Below are 26884 nucleotides of genomic sequence, written 5' to 3'. Positions count from 1 at the left end.
GAGCCCAACATGGTTGCAAGTCTAGACTGTATCCTGACTTGATGTCTGACCTTGATCATCTTTGTCTTCAAGAGTTACAGGGAGGATGAGTAGGTAGGGGCGCTCAAGAGGTTCCTAAAATACAAAGAAATCTTCCCATGGCTGAGGTGAAAGGGATCACAGCTGTCCTTCCAGTGTGTATTAGCTCACAAACTGCACAACAGGATGCCAGTAGGAATCACCTGCCTGCCCATTATACTCAGCAACTAAAAGTGAAAGTCTCACCTTTTCCAGCAGAGTCAGACGAAGCCACCTCTAGGGAACCACCACATCCCACCCTCCTGGGTGACCCACATGAGGGAATAACCTTTGCTCCACATCCCAAATGTTTCTTAGTTCATGACACTTTGGAGTTCTCTGTGGACCGATGAAGAAAGACATGCCTCACAGATTGAAGGTCACTCCATAGATCACCCTGTAAGTGACCCTGAGAGTGACCCTGGTCTGCCCACTCACAGTGTCCAGCAGGAAGCTTCTCCTTCCTCCTCCACCTCAGCTGCCCCTCACCCTGGTTCCCTTGTGCAGACAGTGGTGCTGCTGTGTCCACCATGTCTGGCACCTGGATATCTGCCTATGTGGCTTCTTCTGTCTCAAGCCCAGGTTCTGCATCTGGGATCATCATGCCCTGCTTCCTCTAGGATGCCCCCTGCATCCTCCACAACACACTCCTCTGGTCCATTCTGTTTGTTTATTTTGTCATTTTGCAACAGGGTCTCTCTATGAAGTTCTTGCTGGCCTGGAACTTGATACAAAGACTAGGCGGGCCTAGAACTCAGAGATCCGCTGTTGCTTCCTGCTGCCACCTGGATTCTGAGGATAGAGGTATGTGCCATTATGACTGGAGAAAGCTGTGATCTTTAGAGTGTTGATTGGGTCCTTAATTGAGTCCTACACTGTGCTCAGTGTCACAGAGTCCAAGGTTTCAAAGGTCTGGTTGGAGAGTTATGGTTTTTCATTTCTTTCTTTGAGACAGAGTCTAACTTTGTAGCCTAGGCTGACCTTGAACCCATGATCTTCTTGCCTCATCCGTCCAAGTTCTGGGATTACAGTGTCTACTCCTAGAAAGACTTCACATTTCTAAGCAGAAATGCCCAGACCTGAACATGGGGAGTCTCCATCTCTCTACACATTTGCCCCTGGGCAGAGGGAACTTTGTATGGCTTGGGCAGTTGCCATGGTGAGGTAAAGCCCCTTCTACTCTTCTTCTAACTGACCTAGTGCTAATGCTCAACACTGCTGGACTCCACCAATCCCTGCTCCACATTTCCTTTAATCAACTTTTGATTTGCTCACTATTTGGAGGAACACTATGTGGTGGGTGCTTACTGTTGAGATCTCATCCTTTTACAATGTCTGTAGCATTTTGTTTTTTTGTCTCCATTTTGCTTAAATGGTGATATTAATTTCAGGTTCTCAGATTCTGCTTCCCAGAAGTAATTATACATAGCAGACACTGAAAAAATTCTCCTAAACTGTGGTTGTATGCTCTGTTATCTCAGTGCTCTGAAACTCCCCTGCCCACAACCTATCCACCACCCCTTACCTCACTTAGGACCAATCAGCCTAAAAGTCACCTGAGAATTCTTTTTCTGGATCGCGAAAATATGGTTCTTCCTCCATCCTTGCCTTTTGTACTTTTAAACTTGTTTTTTTTTCCTATAAAAGCCTGCCCAAGGAAATACTGAGATCACAATTAGATTCTTGAATCCTTTTTTATGTCCCTGATCAACCAGCCTTGGGGGTGTGTGTTTCACAAACTATTCTTGCTTAACTGGGATCAGTATTCATATGGTTCTTATGCTCTCCCCTGGCCTGCATAGACACTGTGTGTTTGTGCTATACAGACACACATGTAAGCAAAACATCCATACACATAATGAATAAATACTTTTTTTTCTTATAAGTAGGATCAGGGGCTGGGCAATGATGAAAAATGCCTCTAATCTCAGCAAGTGGAGACAGGTGATCTCTGTGAGTTTGAGGCTAGCCTGGTCTACCAATTGTGATCCAGGACAGCCAGCCCTGTTACACAGAGAAACCCTGTCTGAAAAAACAAAGAAACAACATCAACAAATCAGGGGAAATATCATAAGCTATTATACATAATATCTAAACAAATGAGGGAACTCTGTGAGATGACTCCGTAGGGATAGTGTGTGCTGGGCAAGCATGAAGGTCTGAGTTAGGATCCTAACATACATATAAATATCTGGGTTTGGAAGCACATGCCTGTAATCCCATTGCTGGGGATCTGTATACACAGAAGATCCCCAGGACTCACTGGCCAGCAAGTCTATCTATAGCAGCAAGCTTTAGATTTAGTAAGGCATGCATGTCTCTGTGAATTTGAGGCCATTCTGATCTACATAGTGAGTTCCAGACCATGAAGGGCTACTTAGTGAGTCCCTTTTTCAAAATAAAAAATAATATGGACAGTGACTGAGGAAGAAACTTGGCAGCTACCTCTGTCTTCCACACACAGCTGAACCTTTTGTTCATTCAAACCTGGGCATAGATTTGTATACACACACATGAATATGCACACACACATACACACAAACACATACACATACACACAACCAGTCCTTTCTAATGCAACAAGAGAAGAGAATGCTTACAACATAGTACATGAACCAGTATCACCCTGGTGCCAAAGCCAAACAACAGCATGGAGAAAGATACTAGTCCTTGACCTGCAGATCCTTATGTGGATTTAAAGGCATGTAGCACCACTGTCTCTTCCTGTCCGTCTTTTCAACTCTGAGTGCAGCATCTTCCTTTCCACTTCTGCCCAGATAAATCTCTGGTGGAACAATGGCTGGGGAGGAGAATGTACCACATGATTATGCCAAGTCCTGCGTGGCCATACAAAAGGGATAGTGTGACATGTTTTTCTGCCCCTGGAGCAGGGACAGAAGGGTGTGGGCCTCCATGAGCATTGACAGCTGCTGTGGGAATAAGTCTTGCTTGTATAATAATGTGCATATGTTCATGTTCCTTCTTTGGGAAATGTCTTCCATGTTAAGGTTAATGACTCCATGATGATTAGAAAGAGCAAGAGTCCAGGAGACATGGGTCTAGATTCCACAGAAAAAACGGTAGAAAACTGGAAACTTCAGGATAGCCATTAAGGCTGTGGGAAAGAACTCTGAAAACTTAAGTTCAAAAATATCTAATTTCTCAACTATGCAAAATGTAAGGATACAGCATGAATTATATGAGCACTTTATAGACCAAAAAGAACAGATTCAGATGCTCTATGAGCCAGCTTGTCAGAAAGATACAAAGGCAGGCAGGTTCCTGAGTTCAATATCAGACTGGGACAGAGTGAATTTATGCTCAGGTGTGGTGGGGATGGTGATCTCAGGGCTGGATCCCACCCTTATAGCTTATTGTCTGTGCTTACAAAAGCAGGCAGGCAGATCTCTGAATTCACTTGCAATGTTAAGAAAAATGTTGCTTCTTTTTAGGAGACAAGGGGCTAAGTTTTTTTTTTAAAAAGTGCATTGGTGGGACAATCAAAATAGAACCTGAGGTGTACGACTGAATTGATATTTGGATAAAATACTGGGGTTTGGTTAGTGAGAGCTGAGCTGTCTGGTGATCTTCAGAAAACTGTCAGCTTGTACCCATGATTTGACTTCCAGTTTTTATTTTTACTCCAGCAGCCTTCCTAGCCTTTGGAATTGTTTTCTGGTCCTCTTAGAATAGCTTCTCTGTGGGAACCCTTCCTTCCTGTGGACTCCACACTATCTGATTTTAGCATGCCCGGTCTGCCCCATCATTTACCCATGTTCCTCAACTGCCTTCTCCCTGCCACCCTCCAACATTCCCAGTAGGTACCTGGAGCCTACATCCCAGGCCCAAGGAAAGTTCTCAGCTCTACACAATTCACTGGAGATTACTGGGGCAACCAGGTAGGACCTGCCTCCCAGGCTGAGCTTTCTGTTTCTATTGGATGCTTACTATAATGGAAGTTCAATCCTGGCTGTTTTATTGGGCAGCTGGAGAATTTCAGGTTCCACCTTGAAAACAGGTGTAAAATAAGTTTTCTCTGAAACTTCCTTGCTTATTTATAGGTTCCTGCTGAGCACCTTCAAGCTTATAAAAGGACATTTGAGGCAAGCGCAATGTGGGCCTCAGGCCACAGGAAGACATTGGATACACTTGAGGGCAGTGATCCTCCTGTGGTCACACACACACACAGTCATGACATTTGTCCCTCCCATGCCCAGTACCTCTGGCCAGTGATCTCGTGGTGCTCAGGCTAGCCTTCAACTTGCTATGTAGCTGAGGATGGCCTTGATTATCAGTTCCTCCTGCTGCTGTCATTTGGTGCTGGGGAATCAAAGCCAGGGCTGTTAATAGTAGGTAAGCCATATACCCTCAGAGATACGACCCCAGCCTCCAGATTTTATTATTTGTGCCAGGTAGGATCTCATAAGCCCAGGGTAGCTTCACACTCTCTTGAAATCCCAGCTCTAGTAAGAGAGATTCAGGAGGACCAGGAGTTCAAGATCATTGTCATCTGTACAACGAGTCAAGGTTGACTAGATTCCATGAGATGCTGCCACAGACAACAAATTCAAAAAGTGCTGGAGAGAGAGATGGCTGTTGAGACAGAAGTCCCTCGTAGCATCCTCTGTAGAAGAAAAAGGACTCAGAATCTACTATCTTTTTCAAGATTTGCTTTTTTGTTTGTTTGTTTCCATTTTTAAATTAGGTATATTCTTTATTTACACTTCAAATGTTGTCCCCTTTCCTGGTTCCCCACTCCTCCCAAATCCCATCTCCCCTTCCCCAAGCAACCTCCCCCCTTCCTGTCCAGCTATTTCTCTACACTATGGTATTAAGTCTTTCCAGGACCAAGGGCCTCTCCCCGATTCAGTGTCTAACAATATCATCCTCTGCTGCTAATGTGTCTGGAACCATGAGTAACTTCAAGTGTACTCTTGTGATGATGGTTTTGTCCCTGAGAGCTCTGGGAGTACTTGGTGACTCATATTGTTCCTCCTATGGCACTGCACAACCCTTCAGTTCCTTTGGTCCTTTCTCTATCTCATCCATTGGGGTTCCTGTGCTCAGTTCAATGGCTGGCTGAGAGATTCCCCCTCTGTATTTGTCATGTACTAGCAGAACCTTCCAGGTGACAGCTATATCTGGCTCCTGTCAGCAAGCACTTGTGGGCATCCACAATAGTCTCTGGCTGCTGGGTGGATATCTCTTTTGTTTGTGCCTTTTCTTTTCTTTTTTACTTTCTCTATCTATCTCTATCTCTATCTATCTATCTATCTATCTATCCATCCATATATACATGTATAGGTACGTATTTTTTAAGACAGAATTTCTCCATGTTGTTCTGTCTCGAAACTCACTTTGTAGACCAGACTGACTTTAAATTCACAGAGACAGTCCTGCACAGGGTCTAAGTAAACACAACCCCAGTGAAGTGGAGAGAGCTGAGGGGCCAAAGAGAGCAAGCTATAGTGTGCCAGGTTCCCCGGGATGGTAGGTCGCTCAGACGGTCAGTTTAGTGGTTGGTGGGTGTCTTGGTGAACGGATGTCTGAAGCTCCGAGTTTCTTTTTGGTGGCTGGTCAATGTCTAAGTGGGCATGTCTGTTGGGAGTCTAGTCTGTGGACGCTGGGTCTAGCCTTCCTATAAGTAGGACGTGTATGTAAATGAGACCTAAACCCTCCAGTGTACTGAACACATCACTGAATAGTTTGAGCTGAGTTCAGGCAAGAGGCTTCCCTGTCACTGCACTGATTGTCTTCCTCGGTCTGTAAGCCTGGGAGCCTGGGGATGGGTTTCTGAGGCCAGAAGTTGTTGGGAGGAGGGTTGGAGTTCTATAGCTAATTCAGGAGAGCCAGACCCATGACCATGCACAGTTATGGGTGGTGAGCAGAGGACAGAAGGTGCAGTGTCTAGGGAATGGTTTTACCTGGCGGCTGAAGTAGAGGCCTGCCCATCCCAAGGGTGGGAAAGGAATCCCCGTGCAGACCACCACGGTGAAGGGACTCTGAGCCTGAATTGCCAGAGAAAGAATGAGCTTGCTAACAAGATGAGAGCAAGCAGGCAAACAACAAACGCTTCCTTCTTCCATGTCCTGTGCAGGCTTCCAGTAAGAAGCATGGCCCAGAGTAGAAGTGGATTTTCCCTGCTCAAAAGATCTGGATTGAAGTTGTATCTTTCTGCCTCAAGAACTGGATTAAATGTATGACTTACACCTCAAAGATTTAAATTAGAAAAAGATATTTACACTTCAAAATTTGTAAGTCCCTCACAGGTGCGCCCCTCCTTTCAGGTTTAGTTAATTCCAGAATGTTGACAGCCTAGAATAGCCAGCACACTGGGTTTCAATTTCCAGACAGCCAAGGCCACAGAGAGAAAGGAACAAAGAGCCTGCCCTTTGCTGACCTCTGATTGGCTCCAATTCTGAGGGGTAACTCCAGCTTTTCCATCACAGTGAAAATCAAACTTCTCTCCTCCCATTTCTCCTGATTGGCACATCAGAAAGACACACTAAGGATGTACTTAAACCGGTTCAGAGGACCTTTGTTCTGATTAATTTTATATCTAGAGGAGACCTGATAGACTATAGGTTACCAAGGACCAGCCTCAGCTTTTAGAGAGGTTCTGAGGGAACACAGACTTGAAAACAAATCATGAGTACAAGCTGACAGCTTTCTGAAGATCACCAGACAGCTCAGCTCTCTCATGCCAAACCCCAGTGTTTTATTCACATGTCAGTTCAGTTGTCCACCCCAGGTTCCCTTTTTCCCACCAATCAGCATTTTTTTTTTACCTTAACTGATAAATTGGCAAAGCCACAAAATATACAGAACCAAAACTCCAGCCATGAAATGTCCAGCATGGAGAGAAACATCAGCAATTTCATCTGTTACTCCCCTGATCCCTTCCATTGGCCTAAGACAAGGTCTCAGTGTGAAGCCTGGTGGTAGCTCATCATTAAAGGGCCTTGCCCTCAAGCTGGTCATGGTGGGACACAACTTTGATCCAAGCATTCAGGAGGTAGAGACAGATGGACCTTTGTGAGTTTAAGGCCAGCCTGATCTACAAAGCAAGCCCAGGACAGCCTGGACTAGTTACACACAGAAACCTTGTCTCTGAAAACAAACAAACAAACAAACAAACAAACCAAATCTTGCCTTCAGAGTCAACTAAACCAAGAGCAAGCCCCATTAAACTATCTACTTCTCTCTCTGTATCTTCCAACTGCCTCTGTTGTTCCTTGTCTGATGTCTGTGTGTCCCTAGAAAAGACTTTGTTTCCTATTTTTCAATAGAACATGCACAGAAAAAGACAGGAATAAGGGATCACTTTCTATAGAAAATTTTAAGTGTTACAAGGTGTCTTAGTTTCTGTTCTATTGCAGTGAGAAGATACCAGGTACAAGGCAACTTATAAAAGCATTTAATTGGGGGCTCACTTACAATTTCATAAGGTTTCTCTGTGAGAATGATGTCAGGGAGCATGGCAGCAGGCAGGCATGGTGTTGGAGAAGTCATAGAGAGCTCATATCTAATCCAAACATTTCAGGGGGAGAGAGAGAGAGAGGGAGAAAGGGAGAGGAGAAAGAGAGGGAGAGAGAGAGACAGAGAGAAGGTGGAGGAAGAGAGAGAGAGAGAGAGAGCAAGACTGGCACCAGCCCTCAAATGTAGAAAGTCCCAAGTTCAGTCCCTATCCACAAATCCAGGTAAAACAAGGTCCCCCTTTTAAGGCCAAGCATCTGTTACCATCTCAGTAATAAATGTGTTCCTTTTCCTTGGAAACTGAAGCTTAGCTCAAGCCTCATCACTGACCTTCATCTCTGACTGTGTTTCTATCCTACCCAAGCCAAAGAAGCTGTTTGTTACCCTATCAGCTCCTGTGCATGGCAGATCAGCAGGGTGGTACCTGGCAGGCAGCATGCCCAGCGGGTTATTTTATCATGAGGAGCCACAAACCAGAAATTTGTCTTTCACTTTCGGGCCCTGGGTATATCAGGCCCAGAGCTTGTGTCTGGGTGTGTCTCAGAGGGCCAGCTGGTGACTGGATCCACACAGCTGAGGACAGCAGGGACACATCCAAACGGGCTGCAGGAAGATTCCTTGGTGAGCAGGGAACATGCTCTCCCCACATGTTCATCCTCTCAGTGGCTCTGGAGGGGAAGGGTTACAGCCCCGCGTGTGGGTGAGCTCAGGGAAGATGGACAATGGTCACAGGCTCGGCAGCTGTAGGGCTGGACTTTCAGTCAAGTGAGGCCTGCCTGCTCCTCTCTCCTCCTCTACCCTGTGCTCAGAAGGGGACATGGAGTCCCTCAGATGTGTCACCACACTGCCTGGGGCCTGACCCTCCATGTATGGAGGCCTAAGACATGACTAGAAGCCCCATGCAAAAAAAGTAAGTCCTTGTCTGTGCTCATTTGGGATAGCTCCAGAACAGAAAAAGAAAGTGGAGGAGGCTTGAACACAGAGCAGTTAGCAGTGCTGGTCTTGGGGTGAGCTCACTGAACCAAAGAGAATGGGGTTTTGATTAAAGTGTACAGAAAAATTAATTGGTTTCAGCAAAGCTTTGCCTGGCTAAGCAGCGTTAAGCCCTGAGGAAAAACTGAGGCATAACAGTGCCTGTTCTAAAGTGCCTCAAGAAGGCCTAACAGGTAGGTGAGAGGCAACACTCCTTGGTTCTCACCTAGCCTCTGCCTAGCCTGTGGAGGACAGAGGGTGAAGCCAAGGCTGTCTTGTGTGGGCAGGTGTGGAGGGGAAGCAGGTAACAGACAGAGAATGGGCTCTGTAGTCCCCAGGGCCACCACACAGCCCTCAGCTAACAGGAGGGCAGACTGCAAGAGAGTGAGCTATAGTGAAGCAGAGGGGCCCAGAAGTGTTAACTCCACAGGACTAATCTTCCATCCAGAGACTGGGCTGTTGTTTCCCTTACCTCTCTGCTCTGAGCACAGTGAGGTGGGGTTTGTCACCCTTCACTAGGTCTCTGTTTTGGAGCTAGGGTTGCCTGCCCTGCTGAGAGCCCCAAGAGGCTGCTCTCCACCTGTGGTGTCCAGGAAGACTGTGCTGTGGTAGAGACACCACTGAGTCCCTCAGATGCCACTGTCTGAACTGAGAGTGAAGGACCAGGGTTGTAAGTTTTAAAAGGAAAGAGAAGAAGGCATGTTTGGTAGATTTGCAGTCATGAGCTTTGGGCCCATGATGAGGCATCCCTTCCCACTGAGGGACCAGTCACATAAAGAAAGTATAGTATAGAATAGAGGTTATTCAGGGCGTAGGGAAGGGAGTTGAGAGAAAGGCAGAGAGAGGTAGCACAGGAGTAGAGGACAGACATGAGCACTTGCAGAGAGAGGGTGGGAGGGGAATGGGAAGAGAGTGTGTAAAGAGATGGAACAGGGACCTGGTTAAGACAAAGAAAAGTAACTGGCCAGACATCTCTTACCATCCCTCCTGTGTGTAGATTATATAGAGGTTTTTCTTCATCGCCATGTCCCTAGCAGGTGACATTCCCCATGGATGCTAGCAGGACAGCAGGGCTCTGACTTGGTCAGGATGAGAGGAGAGGGGAGAGTCAGATGGCTGTCATCTCTAAGTGGAAGTGCAGGGTCCCCTGGAGGAGCATGTGACTGTCCCCTTTACTTTACAGCTCACTTCTCTGCAGTGGTCTCCATGGTGACTCATCCTGGTTTTTTTTTATTCATTTGTTTTCTTTTTCTCCCTCTAGCGTGCACACCTGGAGAGCAGCGAGAAAAAAAAAAACCTGTCAAATCAGATGGCTGGAGCTGGGTACTCTCAAGAGATCAAGAAAGGTAGTCACTTTCTCCTTCTCTGTGTGTTTCTGTCTCCCAAGGGTTCTGACGGAAATGGAGAGGCCTCAACGTTTCCTGGTCCTAACCAGGTCCCTTTGATCTTAGTCACCCACCTAGGTATGGTCATTGTGTATATAAGCATGCTGTCATGAGTGTGCAACACACACAGGATTCATGCCTGTGGACACTTGGACTCCAGTTGGTGTTGCTATTTGGGGAGATTATGGAACTCGCAGGCCATGGAGCCTCACTGGAGGATGTCCATCCCTGGGGGTGGGACTTTAGAGTAAATGACCCTGCTGTGTGTGGTGTGCATACTTAAGCATAGCACTAGAGAGGATGCAGTAGGTGGTTTTTTTTTTTTTTTTGAGTTCAAGGTCATCCTGGTCTACAGAGTGAGTTCCAGGCCAACAAGGCAACATAATGAGACCTTGTCTCAGGTGTCTCAAAAATAAATAATATAAAATAAAATAAAATAAAATAAAATAAAATAAAATAAAATGAAATAAAATAAAGCTAAATAAAGATTTGACAGTCTTGCCCCTTCTAGCACATCCCATACTCTAACCTGTAGGCTTCTGTATCAGCAGGGTTGATGAAGGTGAGTAGAGAAGTGACCAGACAGTTTAGGTTCATGGGACCCATAATGTCATCTGACCTCATTATTTTCCTGGTTAATAGTGACACGTGGCATTGTTGAAGAACTCACTGATAAGCTCACAGACACATACCTCAAAAGAGATCTGAGGAGACTGATAACTGAGGATGGAGCCTGGAAAGGATTTGTGGAAGCAGCAGAGTTGTCAAGGTGACCTGCAGGGTGCACTCAGTGCTGCCCCCAGACCAGGAGAATGAGGACTATTTCCTGGTCAGGTGGACCCTCTCTAGGCAGACCCAGGGGTTGGTATAAAAATGCTCATTCTCAACTATCCAAGAGGACTGTTTACAACATGTTATCCTGGTGGAAATCACCTCAGGTTGTCTGAAGATGTTGCTCAAGTTGCCAGGACGATTTCTGCCATCCAGTAGTCATGTGACATTGACAAGTTAGTTACCACTTCCTGATTTCCACTCCCATGAAACTGTAATGTGAGAAGATAAGATCATTCACGTAGGGTTATCAACATGGGGCCAGCTAATTTTGAAAGTTAGAAGAGACAAGGTCCTAGGGTCTCCTGTAGGACTGAGGAATCAAAGATTTATTTTGAGACAAGTGAGAAAAATATACACTGACCAAGCCATCTTCTGGGTTCTGTCTCAGTGCAGAGGTACAGAACTGGCTTGGACCCTGACTGTCCTTGCTGAGATCCAGAGGCCCATGCTGTTTCACAGGAATGAGAGTTCAGTATAATAGGATGTGGTGACAGTGTGGGATAAGCAACAGGTCAGGCATGGAAAACCAAGTGCCAGTATCCTTCCCAATGCCCAGAGGGATCAGGACCAGGGTCACAGCCAGGGGTCAGGAGAGCTGTGAATGACCCTGGGATGGAGGTGTAGGTAGCAGGCTAGGGAAGCAGGCCTGGAAGGAGAGGGAGAAGACATGGAAGAGGGAGAAGGGGCATTTCCCCCCGCTCTGATGTCATGCCTCCTGTGTGTGTAGAGTTTTTCATGACTGTGCCCTCCACATTCTGTCCTTAAAGACTGCAGAGTCCTTAGGGGTTAGTTGGGAATTTCCTCTGTTGTACATAGAGCTCCCTGAATATCAGGAAGAGCACGTGGCTACAGACAGCTCCCAAAGTCAGTGTGTTTGGAGGATGGTTCACATAAGTTGAGACTATGAGAAGATCCCATGTCAACACACCAGAGGAAAATGCTTCCACTTTTGTCTTGAACAAATTCAGGGGATTTCTGGACTTCCAATTACTACAGATGATCTCCAAGTCCCTTCCATCTTGGTGATCCATCCTTATGGTGTTCCAAAGAGGCAGTGTCACCAGGTATGGTGTCTGTGAGCCTGGTTGGTGATCTCTGCTACAGGAATCTGCTATGTCAGGAGTCAGGAACTAGTGTGGAGTGGCAGTCAGTGTGGAGCCAAGATTGGTAGCAGCTGTCCTGTCCTAGTCAACCCAGGCAGACCCTGATCTTGTCAGCCTTAGTCTGGAAGGGGACAACTCTGGGCATCTGCAGAGACCAGGCAGCAGGCAAAACAATCGAGGGGTCCCGTGGCTCTAAAGAGATTGGCTTGGCTTTTATTATTAAATTGTCAGAAACAGCTAAATGTCAAAGTCTGAGGACAGAGTCTCAGTGAGCCTTCCTTCTCATTTTGACACTAGCTATTCATGAAAGATGACTCTAAGCCAACTACATGACAGGGAAAAATTAAAAACAACTCAGAACTCACATAGATAATTGTCATCACATAGCACAAGGGGTTAAAATGAGCCAATGAACACAAGCCCCATTTAGATCTGAGAGAGCTTCAGAATTCAGACTTCTTGTCCTCAGGATGAAATATCCTGCATTGAGTGTGTGATGAATCACATGAATCCTGTACTCCAGAAAGCCCACCCCAGGAAAGATATTCATCCTGACACAGCTTCCAGAAGCCAGGAGGATGCTGCTCAGGACTGTTGCCCCAGGGGAGAGAGATGGAGCCACTCTGTACACACAGGGGGTTGGGGACTTAGCGCCAGTGAGTACAGAAGACAGCACATCTCTTACAGGGACACCAAGAACAGATCAACTCCAAGGACAGGGGCCTTATGGGAGTCTTCCTAAGGTCAATGCTTTAGGTTTCTAGTTTCTCAAAAGGCCAGAAATGGAACCAAATTCCCCATCACAACAAGGTCTTTAATGTTGAGCATTGTTATGGGAAATTCTTGGGAACAGTGTATCTCAGCCCCTTCATTTCTCCCTTTGAAGTACTTACAGATATTTAATGAAGTATCTTGTAGATGGGACCCAAATCTAACCTTAATGCTGACATTTAATTCTGTGTACAGCAGATGCAGGTGGTCTGTGCAAAGCTTTAAAGCAAGTGTGCTGTCACTATGTACTCTCCCCTGAAGCCAGATGTGCAGCTTTTGACTGCTCAGGTCTGGGAGCCTTTCAGATGGAGGCATCCACTCCTAGCACACTTAGTCTGTATATCCTGCTGCAGGGCTCTCCAGGCAAGCTCAGGCATTCCTGCAGGCTGCATGCTGCAGGGAATGCAGATGACTTCCCAGCATCCAATAGAGGGGAGACTCATGGGAAAAGTGCATCCCTCACAACACACACAGTTCTCTGAGGTAAAGTGCATTTGTTCTGATCCCACTCCCTGTACTCATCACAGGGTTCCCCTAGGTAGTGATTTCATTGTCCTTTAATGGTGACATTTTATCAATTACCTTTCACTATAGTGTATTGACTCTTCCTTACACACAGCCTATGGACTAAGGATGGTGGGCATCTAGGTTGTACCAGATGTTCAGAGTAGAATGGAAAATTTTGGATCTATTTAAAATGATTTTCTGTTGGGTTTGTATTATAAAGTTAGAGACTGAATAAGCTTTTATCTTAAAAGAAAAATAGCGCTTTTCCTCATGCTCTTGACTTCTGTCACAGCGCGGAGGCAGAGGCACTGCGTGATGCTCTGGAAGAGCGTTTAGCACGGGAGCCTACAGACGAAAATGACAGACCTCAAAGGGAGCAACAGAAAGAGCAGTTTTTGCGAGAGTTTCCTCAGTTGAAAAAGAAACTTGAGGATCATATCAGGAAGCTCCAAGACCTGGCTGACCACTTAGACCAGGTGCACAAGGACTGCACCATCTCCAATGTGGTGTCCACCTCTGTTGGTGCTACCTCTGGAGTTCTGGGCCTCACTGGTTTGATTCTGGCACCCTTTACATTAGGGGCCAGTCTGGCCCTCTCAGCAGCCTCTGTGGGTCTGGGAGCAGCAGCATCTGTGACTAGTCTTACGACCAGCATTGTGGAAGAATCAATCAGTCTGTCAGATGAATCTGAAGCCAGTCGCCTGGTTGGAGCCAGCATGAATGTATTTGAGGAGATTCTAAAGATCATGCCTAAGATCTCAATCAAGCTCTATAATACAGGAATGGAAGTAGTTGATGCCTTCAGAACCCTCAAGGATCAGATCCGAGCCATCAGGACACTCAGATCCATCTCTCGACCAGGAGCAGAGGCAAGGAATGTCACATCCACTGGAAGGTCTGTGCAGAATGTTCTCCCAATGACCAGAGCAGCCAGATTTAGAGCTGGAGGGGTTACAAGTTTATTCCTTGGTTTGGATGTGTATAACCTTGTGAATGAATCAAAGGATCTGTATAATGGGGCAAAAACCGAGTCAGCTGGGGCACTGAGGGACCTGGCTCACAAGCTGAGGGGGAAGCTGCAGGTATTTGAGGAGATCTACAAGGATCTGAAGGGAGACCCGCCTCAGTGACCCCTCCACGCAGCTCAGTGTTCAGAGGAGAAGAAGTGTACAGTGGTGAGGACAGCAAAGGTATACTGTAACAAGGGAAAATGAGGTCAAGTCCATGGAAAAAATTGTTGAGGAGTTTGAATTTCTGTGGCCTAGCAAAGGGAGGTCAATGCAGATGGCCAGAGATCTCAGGAGAAGAGGAAACTGGAGTTTGAAAGGGGTCAGACTTCCATCAGAGTGGAGAATCTGCAGAGCAATCGGCATCCATCACTCTCATAACACCCTGCTGTATCCTAATATCTTTGCCATCTCCTCATGGACTTGTGCTGGGTTCGCTAAATGCTTAGCTATCTGAGAAATGATGTTGTTTTAGTGGGTTTGTTTTGCTGTATTTTTTCATAGATCTTTTTGAGGGGTTAGCGAGCAGTTTCAAATTAGGAAAGCAGAAAGAACTTTTTTATAGGTTTTTTGTTTTTAATTGATTATGGCTTTATCATGTAGGTGGCCTGGAATTTCTAGATAGATCAGAAACTTGTGATGGTCTTCCTAAGTGTTGGAATTTATGTGTGTGTACCACAGTACTGATTATTGACTGCAGTATAGAGCTCATTGCTAGTGCTAAACAATATCTGTGAGTGTTAACAAGTGTCTAGAGTGCCATACATTTGAAATCATATACTCTGCTACCTTTCAGATTGTCTTTTACCTTGCAGTATACATGTGAGAAATAAAAGAAATTAAAAAGGGACGATCAGAGTGATCTAGAGTGTGGGGAATGGGAGGGTAACATGGTGGGTGTGGTCAGGGAGGGCTGGACTGGACAAGCAATGAGAAGTCAGGAAACTTTGGGAGCACAAAGTGGGAGAGAGCAAGAGTGAGAGTCAAGGCGGCTCCCATATGGGGTCAAACACTGTGCAGTGGAGATGAAGCCAGCACTTTAGTGACAGGAGACTGGGCACAGGGCTCCTTCTCAGCTCCTTCTCAGTCTGTGGATGGTTGCTGGCCAAGGTGGAGTCTCAGATCAATGGGATCTTCTCCTCTTATGTTCTGTAGGCTTGTGTCCAGTAAACGTTAACTGGCTGGTCTTGAAAATGGAGTAAAAGAGTCACTTGCATCCTCTGGACCACCGGCATTGGCAGAGCCCTGAGCACTGAGGTGGCAGCCATTTGCCTGACTTTCTTGTGTTGTCACAGAACACGCTGAGGAGTTGCTAGCAGATTTTCTTAACTTACAAGTGGGATGGGCCCTGCTTCTGTCCCCGGACTTAGAGATGGAGGCATGGTTCTGTCATGCTGGGCCTGTGGCTCAGCAGACATTTACACGGTCCTGCATGTGCTTTTGTCTGTCCAGCTGAGGTCACTGCTGATGAAAGAGAGAAAACTGAGAGTAAGGAAATATTTTAACTTATAGTCACGAATATGTCCCTTTGAGGAAGTGTGGTCGCTAGTGTCTTGGGCTCTGTCCTGGCTTGCTCTTGTCTCTGAGCTGTGGAATGAAAGCCGAAGCCTCTTCCTCAGCCAGTCTCTCATCTGCAAAATCTCAGTACAGCCCCTCATTAAACCTTGTAATCACAGACTGATTTGTCTCAAGATGTATAGAGTCATCTTGGGTAGGTGAGAGTGTTATTTCTTTGCTGAGCACAGCTTTACCTCTGGTTTGTCTCTAGACAGGGTTTTCATAGATGCCAGGGGCACAGCTGCAGACATCTAAACACTCCTTCAGGCTCTCCATCCAAAGCCCTGATTCCAAGGCAGATTCTAGTGCCCTTGGTCCAGACTTGGATCTCCATGGTCAGCCTTCTTCATCACTGACAATAACCAGCACAGGCGCACTGGATGACATGACGGCTTTGCCTATGTACAGAACACTGAGTGTACAGATACCTGTTCTTCTGTCATGTGGGGATTAAGGAGTGAGGCCAGACAGTGGCCAGGACACACACAGATTCCTTTCCCTCCCTTACCCACAGTGGCCCTCACAATTCCCTGGCAAATCCAGTTTCAGTTGCTGGTCTTCATTCATCTCATGAGAACAGAGGCTACAGCACCCCCAGAGGCTGTCAGACAGCAAGGCTAGGATCTGGTGTGACCCTCTTCTGGTGTGATCCTATACTTGGGTGACACACCTGCACTCTGAGTTTCCTGTGTCTGTGTCACTCTGAGCTGCTGGGATAGCCCAGTGGTAAAGCACTTGTTCAGTGCATAGGTCCTGGGACTGATGTCTAGTACCACAAAAGCAATGAAAGGAAAAGAGACAGGAAAGCCCAGGTCTCCCTCCCACTTCTCTTAAGCCTCCTAATAATCTGCTACAAAGCCCCTTGGCTGTGTGCGCATGTGTGCCAGGAGGCAGTGTGGAGGCCCCGCCCTTCCCTCTGATGGCTGGAAGCCCAGGCTGGGCCCCTCCCTTCCCTAGCTGTGCACCAGCTCTCCCTGTGGAGCAGGGTAGAGGCTCTCAGCAAGTCCTGCTTCCCAGTGGCTGCAGGGCGTCTTCCTAGGGCTCAGGACAGAGTGAACCTGAAAAGGTTTTCTCACTTCACAGGGAAAAGATGAAGCCCATTCAGTCTTTGCAGAGGGACCCTGCCCTCTGCAGCCCCTTCCTTACTCCTTCCCATCCTCTCCTAATGCCTCCAAAGGCAGCTTGCAGAGCTCTGGGACTGTGCTGAGCCTTTTCCCTCACAGGAAACATCTCTCATTTCCACATTGTGCCCACACCAACGAGGACTGCCTCATTCAGCCTGCTGCTGTCTGGGATCTGAGACATTATTTGGATATTGAGGTAATGACTTCTGAGGACAAAGCTCATTCAAGGAAATATTATGGATAAAGAGATAATAATCACCAAGCAGTGGTGTTGCACGCCTTTAATCCCAGCACTTAGGAGGCAGAGGAAGGCTGATTTCTGAGTTAGAGGCCAGCCTGTTCTACCATGTGAGTTCCAGGACAGCTAGGGGTATACAGAGAAACCCTGTCTTGAAAACAAAACAAAACAAAAAACAAAAACAAACAAACAATAACGGTAATCTCAAAACTTTCTAGGACTACCTGCTGTGAGAGACAGATCATCCCCTCTATTCACACCTGTGGTCTGACCTTTGACATCCTGATTAAAGGGCCCATAATGGGCCCATAGTGCTGTATATGTGATTGTTCAATGTGTCTTTCTGTGACCCACACAGATCCTCTACCCACCCAGATACAGGACAAACTGTCTTCCTTCTCAACGCCTCATAGTCTGGGCAGAGAACAGGACAGGCCCAGAGGAACAATGCTGCCACCTGCCTACCCAGCCTGCTTCACAGAACAAGACTCAGGTTCCCCAAGAGCTCACACAGACCCATGCTCAAAGACACTGTGTCACTACTCCTGGGCACCTTGAATCTCACAAGCCATTATTTGTCCCATATGACTTTGTTAGCAAAAACTATGCAGGGCCAACCTCAGTGTGCACAGGGCACATGACCTGCAGGGTCTGGAGAGTGCTGAACCACAACACTCTGCTCTGAGCCTGAGGCTGCTACTGAGGTCTCAGGGACTCTCCCACTTGAGCAGAGCCCTGGGAAGCTTGGTGATGTCATGTGAGAGGCCTATTCTTTCTTGTAGTTAGTGGAACAAAAGTATTGGCTCAGGACCCCCAAGACCAATTCTCTGCACAAAGGAGATTTATTTGTCCCAGGAGGTGAGAGGGCAGAGATGAGAGAGAAAAGGAGGAGACAGAGCATGAGGGAGAACGGGGAAGGGAACAAGGGAGGGGGGAAGGATTGTTTGTCCCATGCTGGGACAAAGGACAGCCTCTGGACAGTGAGGAGACAGAAATGGTCATAGACAAATGTTGGTTTATAAAGGTGTAGAGGAAACCCTGTGTTAGCATGAGGTGTTTCAGTTTTAGGCATGTTAATTAGGTGAGCCAAAGTGGGCTTTTGATTGCTGGATTTCAATGCCTTGATAGCTGGATCTTGGTGGTCAGCCTCAAGAGGAGGGATTAGCTGTCTAAGGGAATAGACCTTGGGGACTTGCTTCAGGAATGCAATCTAATGGTGTTTAGAAAGAAGGGGGAATTGGGGAGATGGGTAAGGACTGACAGAGCCAGACTTACCTTGCTCGAGCTGGTCAGAGTCCCTTCACTTATGGCAGAGAAGGAGAGAAGGACAACTAGAGCGAACAGGTTTCAAGTCTAGACTGGATCCTGGGCTGATGTCTGACCATGATCTTTGTCTTCCAGAGTTGCAGGGAGGATGAGCAGGTAGGAGAGCTTAAGAGACTCCCTAAGGTACAAAGGATCTGCCTGTGGCTGAGCTGACAGGGATCCCAGCCCTCCTTCCTATGTGCCTCAGCTCACTAACTGCACATCGGGATCCCAGGAAGAAGCAGCTACCTGCCTGTTATACTCAGCAACTGAACGTGAAGGTCCCACCTTCTGCAGCAGAGTCAGACTGACACAACACAACAGCCACCTCTAGGGAACCACCCCCTCCCACCCTCCTGGGTGACCCACATGAGGGAACAACCTTAGCTCCACATCCCAAGTGTTTCTTAGTTTATGACCCTTTGGAGTTTTCTGTGAAACAAGGAATAAAAACATGTATCACAGATTGAAGGACACTGCATAGATCACCCCTGTTTTAGTCAGGGTTCTCTAGAGTCACAGAATGTATGTGTAGTCTCTAGATAGTTAGGGAATTTGTTGATGACTTACAGTCTGTAGTCTAACTCCCCAATAATGGGCAGCAGCAGCTATGGATGAGAAGTCCATGGATCTAGAAGTTATTCAGTCCCACGAGGCAAGCAGGCAATGAAGAGTGAATCTACATTCTTCCAATGTCCTTACGTAGGTGTTCAGGCAGAGGGTGTGCCCCCAGATTTAAGGCATGTGCCACCTCGACTTAAGTCCCAGATGTCCTTGAACTCAGAGATCTCCTTGTCTTAATCTTCTGGATTTCATAGTCACTATTCTTCAAGATCTTAATGTCAAGATCCAGGTCAGAAACTTGTATCTCTGAGCCTCCAAATTAGGATCATAGGTGAGTATTCCAATTCTGGATTGTAGTTCATTCCAGATATAGTCAAGTTGGCAACCAGGAATAGCCACTACAACCCCCTAAGTGAACATGCTCTGTACACTCACAATGTCCAGCAGGAAACTTCTCTCTCCTTCTCCACCTCAGATGCCCCTCAACCTGAGGTCCATTGTGCACACAGTGGTGCTGTTGTGTCCATCATGTCTAGCACCTGGATAGCTGCCTATGTGGTGGATTTGGTCTCAAGCCCAGGTTCTCCATCTGGAATCATCATGCCCTGCTTCCTCTAGGATGACCCCTGCATCCTCCACAACACACTCCTCTGGTACTGTGTTGTCTCCTACAGAACTTGGAGTCATAATTCAACTTCTGTCCCAAGTCTCCTGTCCATAAGCTCACATAGCTCGATGGCTGTGGAATAGTTCTGCTTTGCTCCAGGAAGAAGTAACTTAAAGCACAGCTGAACTCCTGAAACTGGCTGTGTGAAGGATGCACTGAGAGGTAATGTCTTTCATACCACAGCTAAGGAACCAATTCAAGACTCAAACCAAGATCCATATACAGAGAGTAGACCATTGTGACCTCAATTGATTGTTTAAGGTTTTTTTTTCATCCATATCCTTTCTTGTTCTCAATTCTTCCCTCTTTTATCATTGTCACTGTGTCTCTGCAGTTACAGAACACCACTGTGAGACGCAGAACCATGACAATGTCCATAGAAGCTGTGGGGCTGGTCATGATGGAGACCTACTGATCAGGGCATAGGACGAACTGCAACAGTAATACACTCCTGCCAGAGTCAGGGCCTCAGCGTCCTGCTGCAGATTCAGCTGAAATTGAAACATAAGGGTCTCAGGCTCCACATACAATAGAGCCCATCCCCCCTGGGCATCCTGTAGATCTGCTAAAAAAGGCTTAGGTGAGCTGTGACAAGGCTAAAAACCTTCTGTAACTAGTTCCAGAGATTCCAACACCTCCTCTGGCTTACACCAGGCAGCAAACACACAGAAAGACATGCTGACAAAACATACACATAAAATAAAAATGAATGACTATTCAAATATTCATTTTTGGAGAATAAGAGATTGTACTGCCTGTGGCAGTGTGCTTGCTAGCATGCTTTGCTTCTGTCACTCCTTCAGAAAGGACTGCATCACTGAACTACCTTCTCTTTGGTCTCCTGTGTTTCTTTGTAAGCACAAAGGGCATCCTTGCTTGTTAAGTCTTTGCTGAAAGCAGCCAACTGGTTGAAAACAAGCTTGAAAATAAATATCCATTATTAATGTTGGAAGCGTCACAAGGCTAGGGTCTGATGGCATGTTTGTAGTTCTGTCTTCTTCTGGGTCATTTGTGAGAGAGGAAAGTCAATGTTTTCCTTTGTGTGGTGGTTTGACTGACAATGGTCCACATAGGCTCAGGTTTGAAAGTTTGGTCATCAATTAGTGGCACTGTTTGGGAAGGATTAGTAGATGTGGTCTTTTTGAAGGAGGGGTGTCACTGAGGAAGGGCTTAGAGCTTTCAAAAGCCTATAACAGTCCCAATCTCTCTCTCTCTCTCTCTCTCTCTCTCTCTCTCTCTCTCTCTCTCTCTCTCTCTCTCTCTCTCCCTGAAATGTTTAGATCAGATATGAGCTCTCTGTCTTCTCTAGCACCATGTCTGTCTGCTGCCAAGTGCTAGGATTAAAGGCATTTGCTACCATCTCCAGCTTGAGGGCAAGATTCTTTAAAGTGATGCTACCTACCATAGGCCTATATAACTTGTCTTCAGGTAGTGTGTGGGTAGTAGGTGAGGGGATAACAGATAAATCTGTCATAGTTTTTCTGCCTGCTGGTCATTTCTTGGCTAAATTTTTGTTTTTAGATTTTCCATAGATTTGCCAATTCATCATAAAGAGTTGGTAAACATTAAAGATAAATGCAAGGTACCTCTGATTCTCAGCAGCTTCAGCTGAGGTAGTGAAAGGGCATCCTATGAATTTTTCAGCTGGGACAACTCTTGTTCCTGGAATTAAAGATGGATCCATGGATGGACTGGTGAGATAGCTCAGCGGTTAAGAGCACTGACTGCTCTTTCTGAGGTCATGAGTTGACATCCAAGCAACCACATGGTGGCTCACAACAACTCATAGTGAGAAAGAAATAGAAAAACCTATGGGCAGGAGCGATCAGGCCTGGAGCAAGCAGAGCCAGAGCAAGAGGGGAAAGGGAAGTTGGGGGTGGAGGTGAGGACGATGGATCTGAGGCTAAAGGGACCTGCCACCAAGGCTGATGGTTTGACCTTTATTCCTGGGTTCCATTTGGAGGAAGGACAGAACAAACTCCTAGAAGCTACCCCCGACAGAACTTCCAAATTTTCCTGAAATGGCTCTAAATGTAAGTCAGCCTGTTTGTATTAACTGCTTGGGCAGTTGCCATGGTGAGGCATAGCCCCTCCTACTCTTCTTCTAACTGACCTAGTTCTAATGCTCAACACCCCTGGACTCCACCAATCCCCCTCCCCACTTCCTTTAATCAACTCTTGATTGGCTCACTATTTAGAGGAACACTGTTCAGTGGGCACTTACTGTTGAGGTCTCATCCTTTTCAGATGTCTATAGCAGTTTGTATTCAGTCTCCATTTTGCTTAAAAGGTGAAATTAAGTTCAGGTTCTCAGACTTTGCTGCCCAGAAGTAATTATACACAGCAGACTCTGAAAAAAAATTCTCCTAAACTGTGGTTGTATTACTTACGATCTGTTAACTTCAATACTCTAAAACTCCCCTGATCACCACCTATCCACCACCCCTTACATCACTTAGGAACAGTCAGCTTAAAGGTCAGCTGAGAATTCTTTTTCTAGATAGGGAAAATACAGTACTTCCTCCATCCTTGCCTTCTGAACGTCTAAACTTTATTTTTTCTATAAAAAGCCTGCCCTAAGAATAGACTGGTACCACAATTAGGCTCCTGAGTCCCTTTTTCTGGTCCTGAGCAACCAACCAGTCTTGTGGTGTGTGTTCAATAAACTATGCTCCTTAACTGAGATCACTGTTCATATGTTTTGTATGACAATCCCTGAATCCCAACACTCACCACATTCCAGGGTGCCAGTGGCTACCACATGTTCGTATCCTCAGCTGTTCCTGTCCAATCTGGGCCCTACCAGCACACCTGAGATCCAGGACCTGTGGCTTTAGGGACAGGCAGAGAAGAAACAGTGACCTGTGAGAAACCAACAAGAGAGAACAAGGAAAAACAAAATCTGCTCCAAGAGAGGAAGAAAGGACATTAGAAGAAGATGAAGAGAACAGTTACATCTAATCCAGGCAGCAAATCTAAGGCAGTCAGTAGGACTGTGTGGAAGCATTCACACTTAAATCCAAGTAACACCTGTCAAGAGTTCAAGGTCATGGTGTACAACATTGTGGGCTGAATAAACAAGGTTGTTTACATGGAGACAACTAGCCAAGCCTTACACTAATACTAGAAACAGAAGAATTGAACAACACACTAAGCATCTTGAGGATACAGAAAAGTACAGGTGCTCGCTGGTCTCCATAGCACTGGGAGACTGAGGCATAGGGAGGGCAAGGTGAAGGGCAGCCAGGCCATAGAGCCACCAGTGTGTCTGAACAAGAATGGGGGAAAGGAAGGAATGAGTGAGTGGAAAATGAATGAATGAACCAGAATGTGGGAAAGAAGACAATTAGTGTGTAAGGCTGGGGAGGTGGCTCAGCAGTGAAGAACAATGACTGCTCCCCTAGGGACCAGGGTTTGATTCTAAGCAGGCAGGACCTGCCTCCCAGGCTGAGCTTTCTGTTTCTATTGGATGCTTACTATAATGGAAGTGCAGTCCTGGCTGTTCTATTGGGCAGCTGGAGAATTCCAGGTTCCACCTTGAAAACAGATGTAAAGTGGGTTTTTCTGAAACTTCCTTGCTTATTTATAGGTTCCTGCTGAACACCTTGAAGCTTAGAAAAGGACATTTGAGGCAAGAGCAATGTGGACCTCAGGCCTTAGGCCTGCATTGGATATGCTTGAGGGCAGTGATCCTCCTGTGGTCACACACACAGTCATGACATTTGCCCCTCCCGTGCCCAGTACCTCTGGCCAGTGATCTCATGGAGCTCAGGCTAGCCTTCTACTTGCTGTGTAGTTGAGGATGGCCTTGAATTACAGATCCTCCTGCTGCTGCTATATGGTTCTGGGGAATCAAAGCCAGGGCTGTGGAAGGCAGGCAAGACCTCTACCTGGAATAGATATGTCCCCAGCATCCAGATTTTATTATTTGTGCCAGGTAGGATCTCATAAGCCCAGAGTAGCTTCACACTCTCTTTACATCCTAGCTCTAGGGAGGTAGGGAGAGGAGGACCAGGAGTTCAAGATCATTGTCATCTGTACAACAAGTCAAGGTTGACTAGATTCCATGACATACTGTCACAGACAACAAATACAAAACGTGCTGGAGAGACAGAAGGCTTGTTGAGACAGGAGTCCCTCTTAGCTTCCTCTGTAGAGGAAAAAGGACTCTGAATCTACTGTGTTTTTCAAGATTTGCTTTTTTTTTTCTTTTCTTTTTTACTTTCTCTATCTACCTACCTCTCTGTCTATATATATATATATATATATATATATATATATATATATATATATATACACACACATATTCATATAAATGAACATATTTTTTTTTCAAGACAGGATTTCTCCATGTTGTTCTGTCTTTCTTGAAAAACTCATTTTGTAGACCAGGCTGACCTGAAATTCACAGAGACAGTCCTGGCCTCTGCCTCCTCAGAACTGGGATATATCCCATGCACTGAGAAGACATAGTTTGACAGAGCCAGGCTAACTCCATGACAGGCTGCAAACTGGTAGTTTCTGAGAGTAGGTCAAGTTTCTGTTTCTCTGAATTGGAATAGCCCAAAATAGTCCATATCAGGAAAAACTACCTGTCACAAAACCCAATCAGGAAGCTGTCCCATGACCTAGCCTGAGAAAACTTCACGGGCAGCCATTCAGGAGCTGTAGAAGGTGTCCCACCACCTAATTTGAGCCAAGTATAGTTATTCAGTAAAACTCTCCCAATGCCTGGAGATAGAACCAACCAATCAAGGGAAAGAAAGGTAAAGCACCCACTCCTACCCTAACAGGCATTCCATTGACCTGTGCATACCTGTGCAAAGTCCACACTTCTGTCTTCCATCCAGACAAGTGAATGCAGCTTCTTCACAAAGTAAATGATCTTTGCTGCTGCATTATATTTGAGTCAGGGATGTCATCCTTCACAAGTCATGGATTCTTACAGAACCTCCAGCACCAGGATAAAGATCATTTTTATACATATATGCATGGATGTCAGTCTGTCAGTGTGTGTCTGTTTCTATCCCACAGTGCTGAAGCTTCAGGCAGGTGCCCCAAGCTCACCTTTTGTGTGTACATTGGGAATCTGAACTCAGGCAACACTTTACACATTGAGTCATCTGCCTAAGCCCTTGTTTGCTTGTTTGTTTGTTTGTTTGTTTGTTTTGAGAAAGTCTTGGGTAACCCAGGTTAGGCTCCCACTTGCTTTGTAGCTGAGGCTGGTCTTGAATCCTCTGGCTACACAAAAGTAAATTTGGATGAATAAACCCCTGTAAAAAAAGTGAGGGTTTGTGGCCTGTCTGAGATCTCAGCACCAGGGGACAGAGGTAAGTGGATCCTGGGAGCTCACTTGGCCATTCTTGTCCAAATAACAAGCTCCTGGTTCCGTGAGAGACCTTGTGTCAAAAACTAAGATGGCAGACAACAGAGGCAGATACCTAACAACAACCTCTTACCTCCAACAATCTCTCTCACAGTCAGGAACTCAATCAGTAGGTAGGTACAAAGAGGCTTGCACACACATGCTAGGTAGGCATAAAGAAGCATGACTGACTGACACACAGGAAGTTAACAAGATGAAATTTCTGGTACCCACCACCAGGAGTCAGTGTTGCCTATCTACTGTTCAGATCACAGCAGACCTGTTTTCTTGTCTGGACTCCTCAGCTGAGTTAAGTTGTTTAATGTAAGCTACAGCTTCCCTTTCTGCAGGCTTCATTCTTCATGGTACAAAAGGATTGTGTGTGTGTGTGTGTGTGTGTGTGTGTGTGTGTGTGAGAGAGAGAGAGAGAGAGAGACAGAGACAGAGACAGAGATAGAGACAGAGACAGAAAGAGAGAAAGAGAGTTGAGACAAGGCCTCAGACTTATATAGCCCAGGCTGTCCTCCATCTTGATTGGTGGTTAGAAATGACCTTGATAGCCAAAAACATCCAGTGGAAAAAAGATAGCCTTTTCAACAAATGGTGCTGGATCAATTGGAGGTCAGCATGCAGAAGAATACGAATTGATTTATTCTTATCTCCATGTACTAAACTTCACTCCAAGTGGATGAAGGACCTCCATGTAAAACCAGACACACTGAAACTAATAGAAAAGAAACTGAGGAAGACCCTTGAGGACATGGGCACAGGGGAAAAGTTCCTGAACAGATCACCAATAGCTTATGCTCTAAGATCAAGAATTGACAAATGGGACCTCATAAAATTACAAAGTTTCTGTAAGGCAAAGGACACTGTTAAAAGGACAAAACGGCAACCATCAAATTGGGAAAGGATATTCACCAACCCTACATCTGATAGAGGGCTAATATCCAATATATACAAAGAACTCAAGAAGTTAGACCCTAGGGAACCAAATAACCCTATTAAAAATGGGGTACAGATCTTAACAAAGAATTTTCACCTGAAGAAATTCAGATGGCCGAGAGGCACCTTAAGAAGTGCTAAACATCATTAGTCATTAGGGAAATGCGGATCAAAACAACCCTGAGATTTCACCTTACACCAGTCAGAATGGCTAAGGTCAAAAACTCAGGAGACAGCAGGTGTTGGCGAGGATGTGAAGAAAGAGGAACACTCCTCCACTGCTGGTGGGGCTGTAAGATGGTACAACCACTGTGGAAATCAGTCTGGAGGTTCCTCAGAAAACTGGACATGAGACTTCCAGAGGACCCTGCTATACCTCTCCTGGGCATATACCCAAAGGATTCCCCGGCATGCAATAAAGATACATGCTCCATTATGTTCATAGCAGCCTTATTTATAATAGCCAGAAGCTGGAAAGAACCCAGATGCCCCTCAAAGGAGGAATGGATACAGAAAATGTGGTATATTTACACAATGGAATACGACTCAGCAATTAGAAACAATGAATTCACAAAATTTTTAGGCAAATGGTTTGATCTGGAAAATATCATCCTAAGTGAGGTAACCCAATCACAAAAGAATACACATGGAATGCAATCTCTGATAAGTGGATATTAATTAGCCCAGAAGCCCTGAATACCTAAGGTCTTCTCTAGAGATAAAATTAATCAGAACAAAGGTCCTGTGATGCGGTTTAAGTACATCCTTAGTGTACTCAACCCGACCTCGCCCATCACTAGCAGGGAGCCCCGGGTAACTATCGTGGTATGTGGAAAGCCCATCTCTTTCCTTCTGGATACCGGGGCCACTTACTCAGTCCTGGTGGAATTTTGGGATTCCACTTCACCCTCGCGTCTTCCCATAGTCGGGATAGAAGGACAGCCTTACCTTCCTCATCAGACCCCACCACTTAGCTGCACTTTTAGAAATATACCCTTCACCCATTC

At 46.0% G+C, this 26884-nt stretch overlaps 1 protein-coding gene and 1 pseudogene across 26 annotated transcripts in view; both read left to right on the top strand.

The window, feature by feature from the left end:
• Nucleotides 1-15787, top strand: part of LOC127668178 (apolipoprotein L3-like) — a 72175-nt pseudogene extending 56388 nt beyond the window's left edge.
• Nucleotides 1-26884, top strand: part of LOC127668176 (apolipoprotein L3-like) — a 124529-nt gene that overhangs the window by 56943 nt on the left and 40702 nt on the right. For 4 of the 26 annotated variants that reach the window (XM_052161666.1, XM_052161665.1, XM_052161674.1 and 1 more), the window contains exon 2: nt 9767-9800. The exons of 4 other annotated variants lie outside the window; for them this stretch is intronic. Coding sequence is in view for 9 of the 22 variants with exons in the window: in XM_052161654.1 (XP_052017614.1) it covers nt 9815-9851; nt 10533-10659; nt 13398-14235 (1002 nt within the window). In the remaining 13 variants the exon portion in view is untranslated. 18 more of the 26 variants (XM_052161649.1, XM_052161650.1, XR_007974018.1 and 15 more) reach the window with 16 other exon arrangements.

This window comes from Apodemus sylvaticus, chromosome 17 (genome assembly GCF_947179515.1).
Source record: "Apodemus sylvaticus chromosome 17, mApoSyl1.1, whole genome shotgun sequence".
NCBI classification, from domain to species: Eukaryota; Metazoa; Chordata; class Mammalia; order Rodentia; family Muridae; genus Apodemus; species Apodemus sylvaticus.
This window is presented reverse-complemented; position numbering and strand designations above follow the sequence as displayed.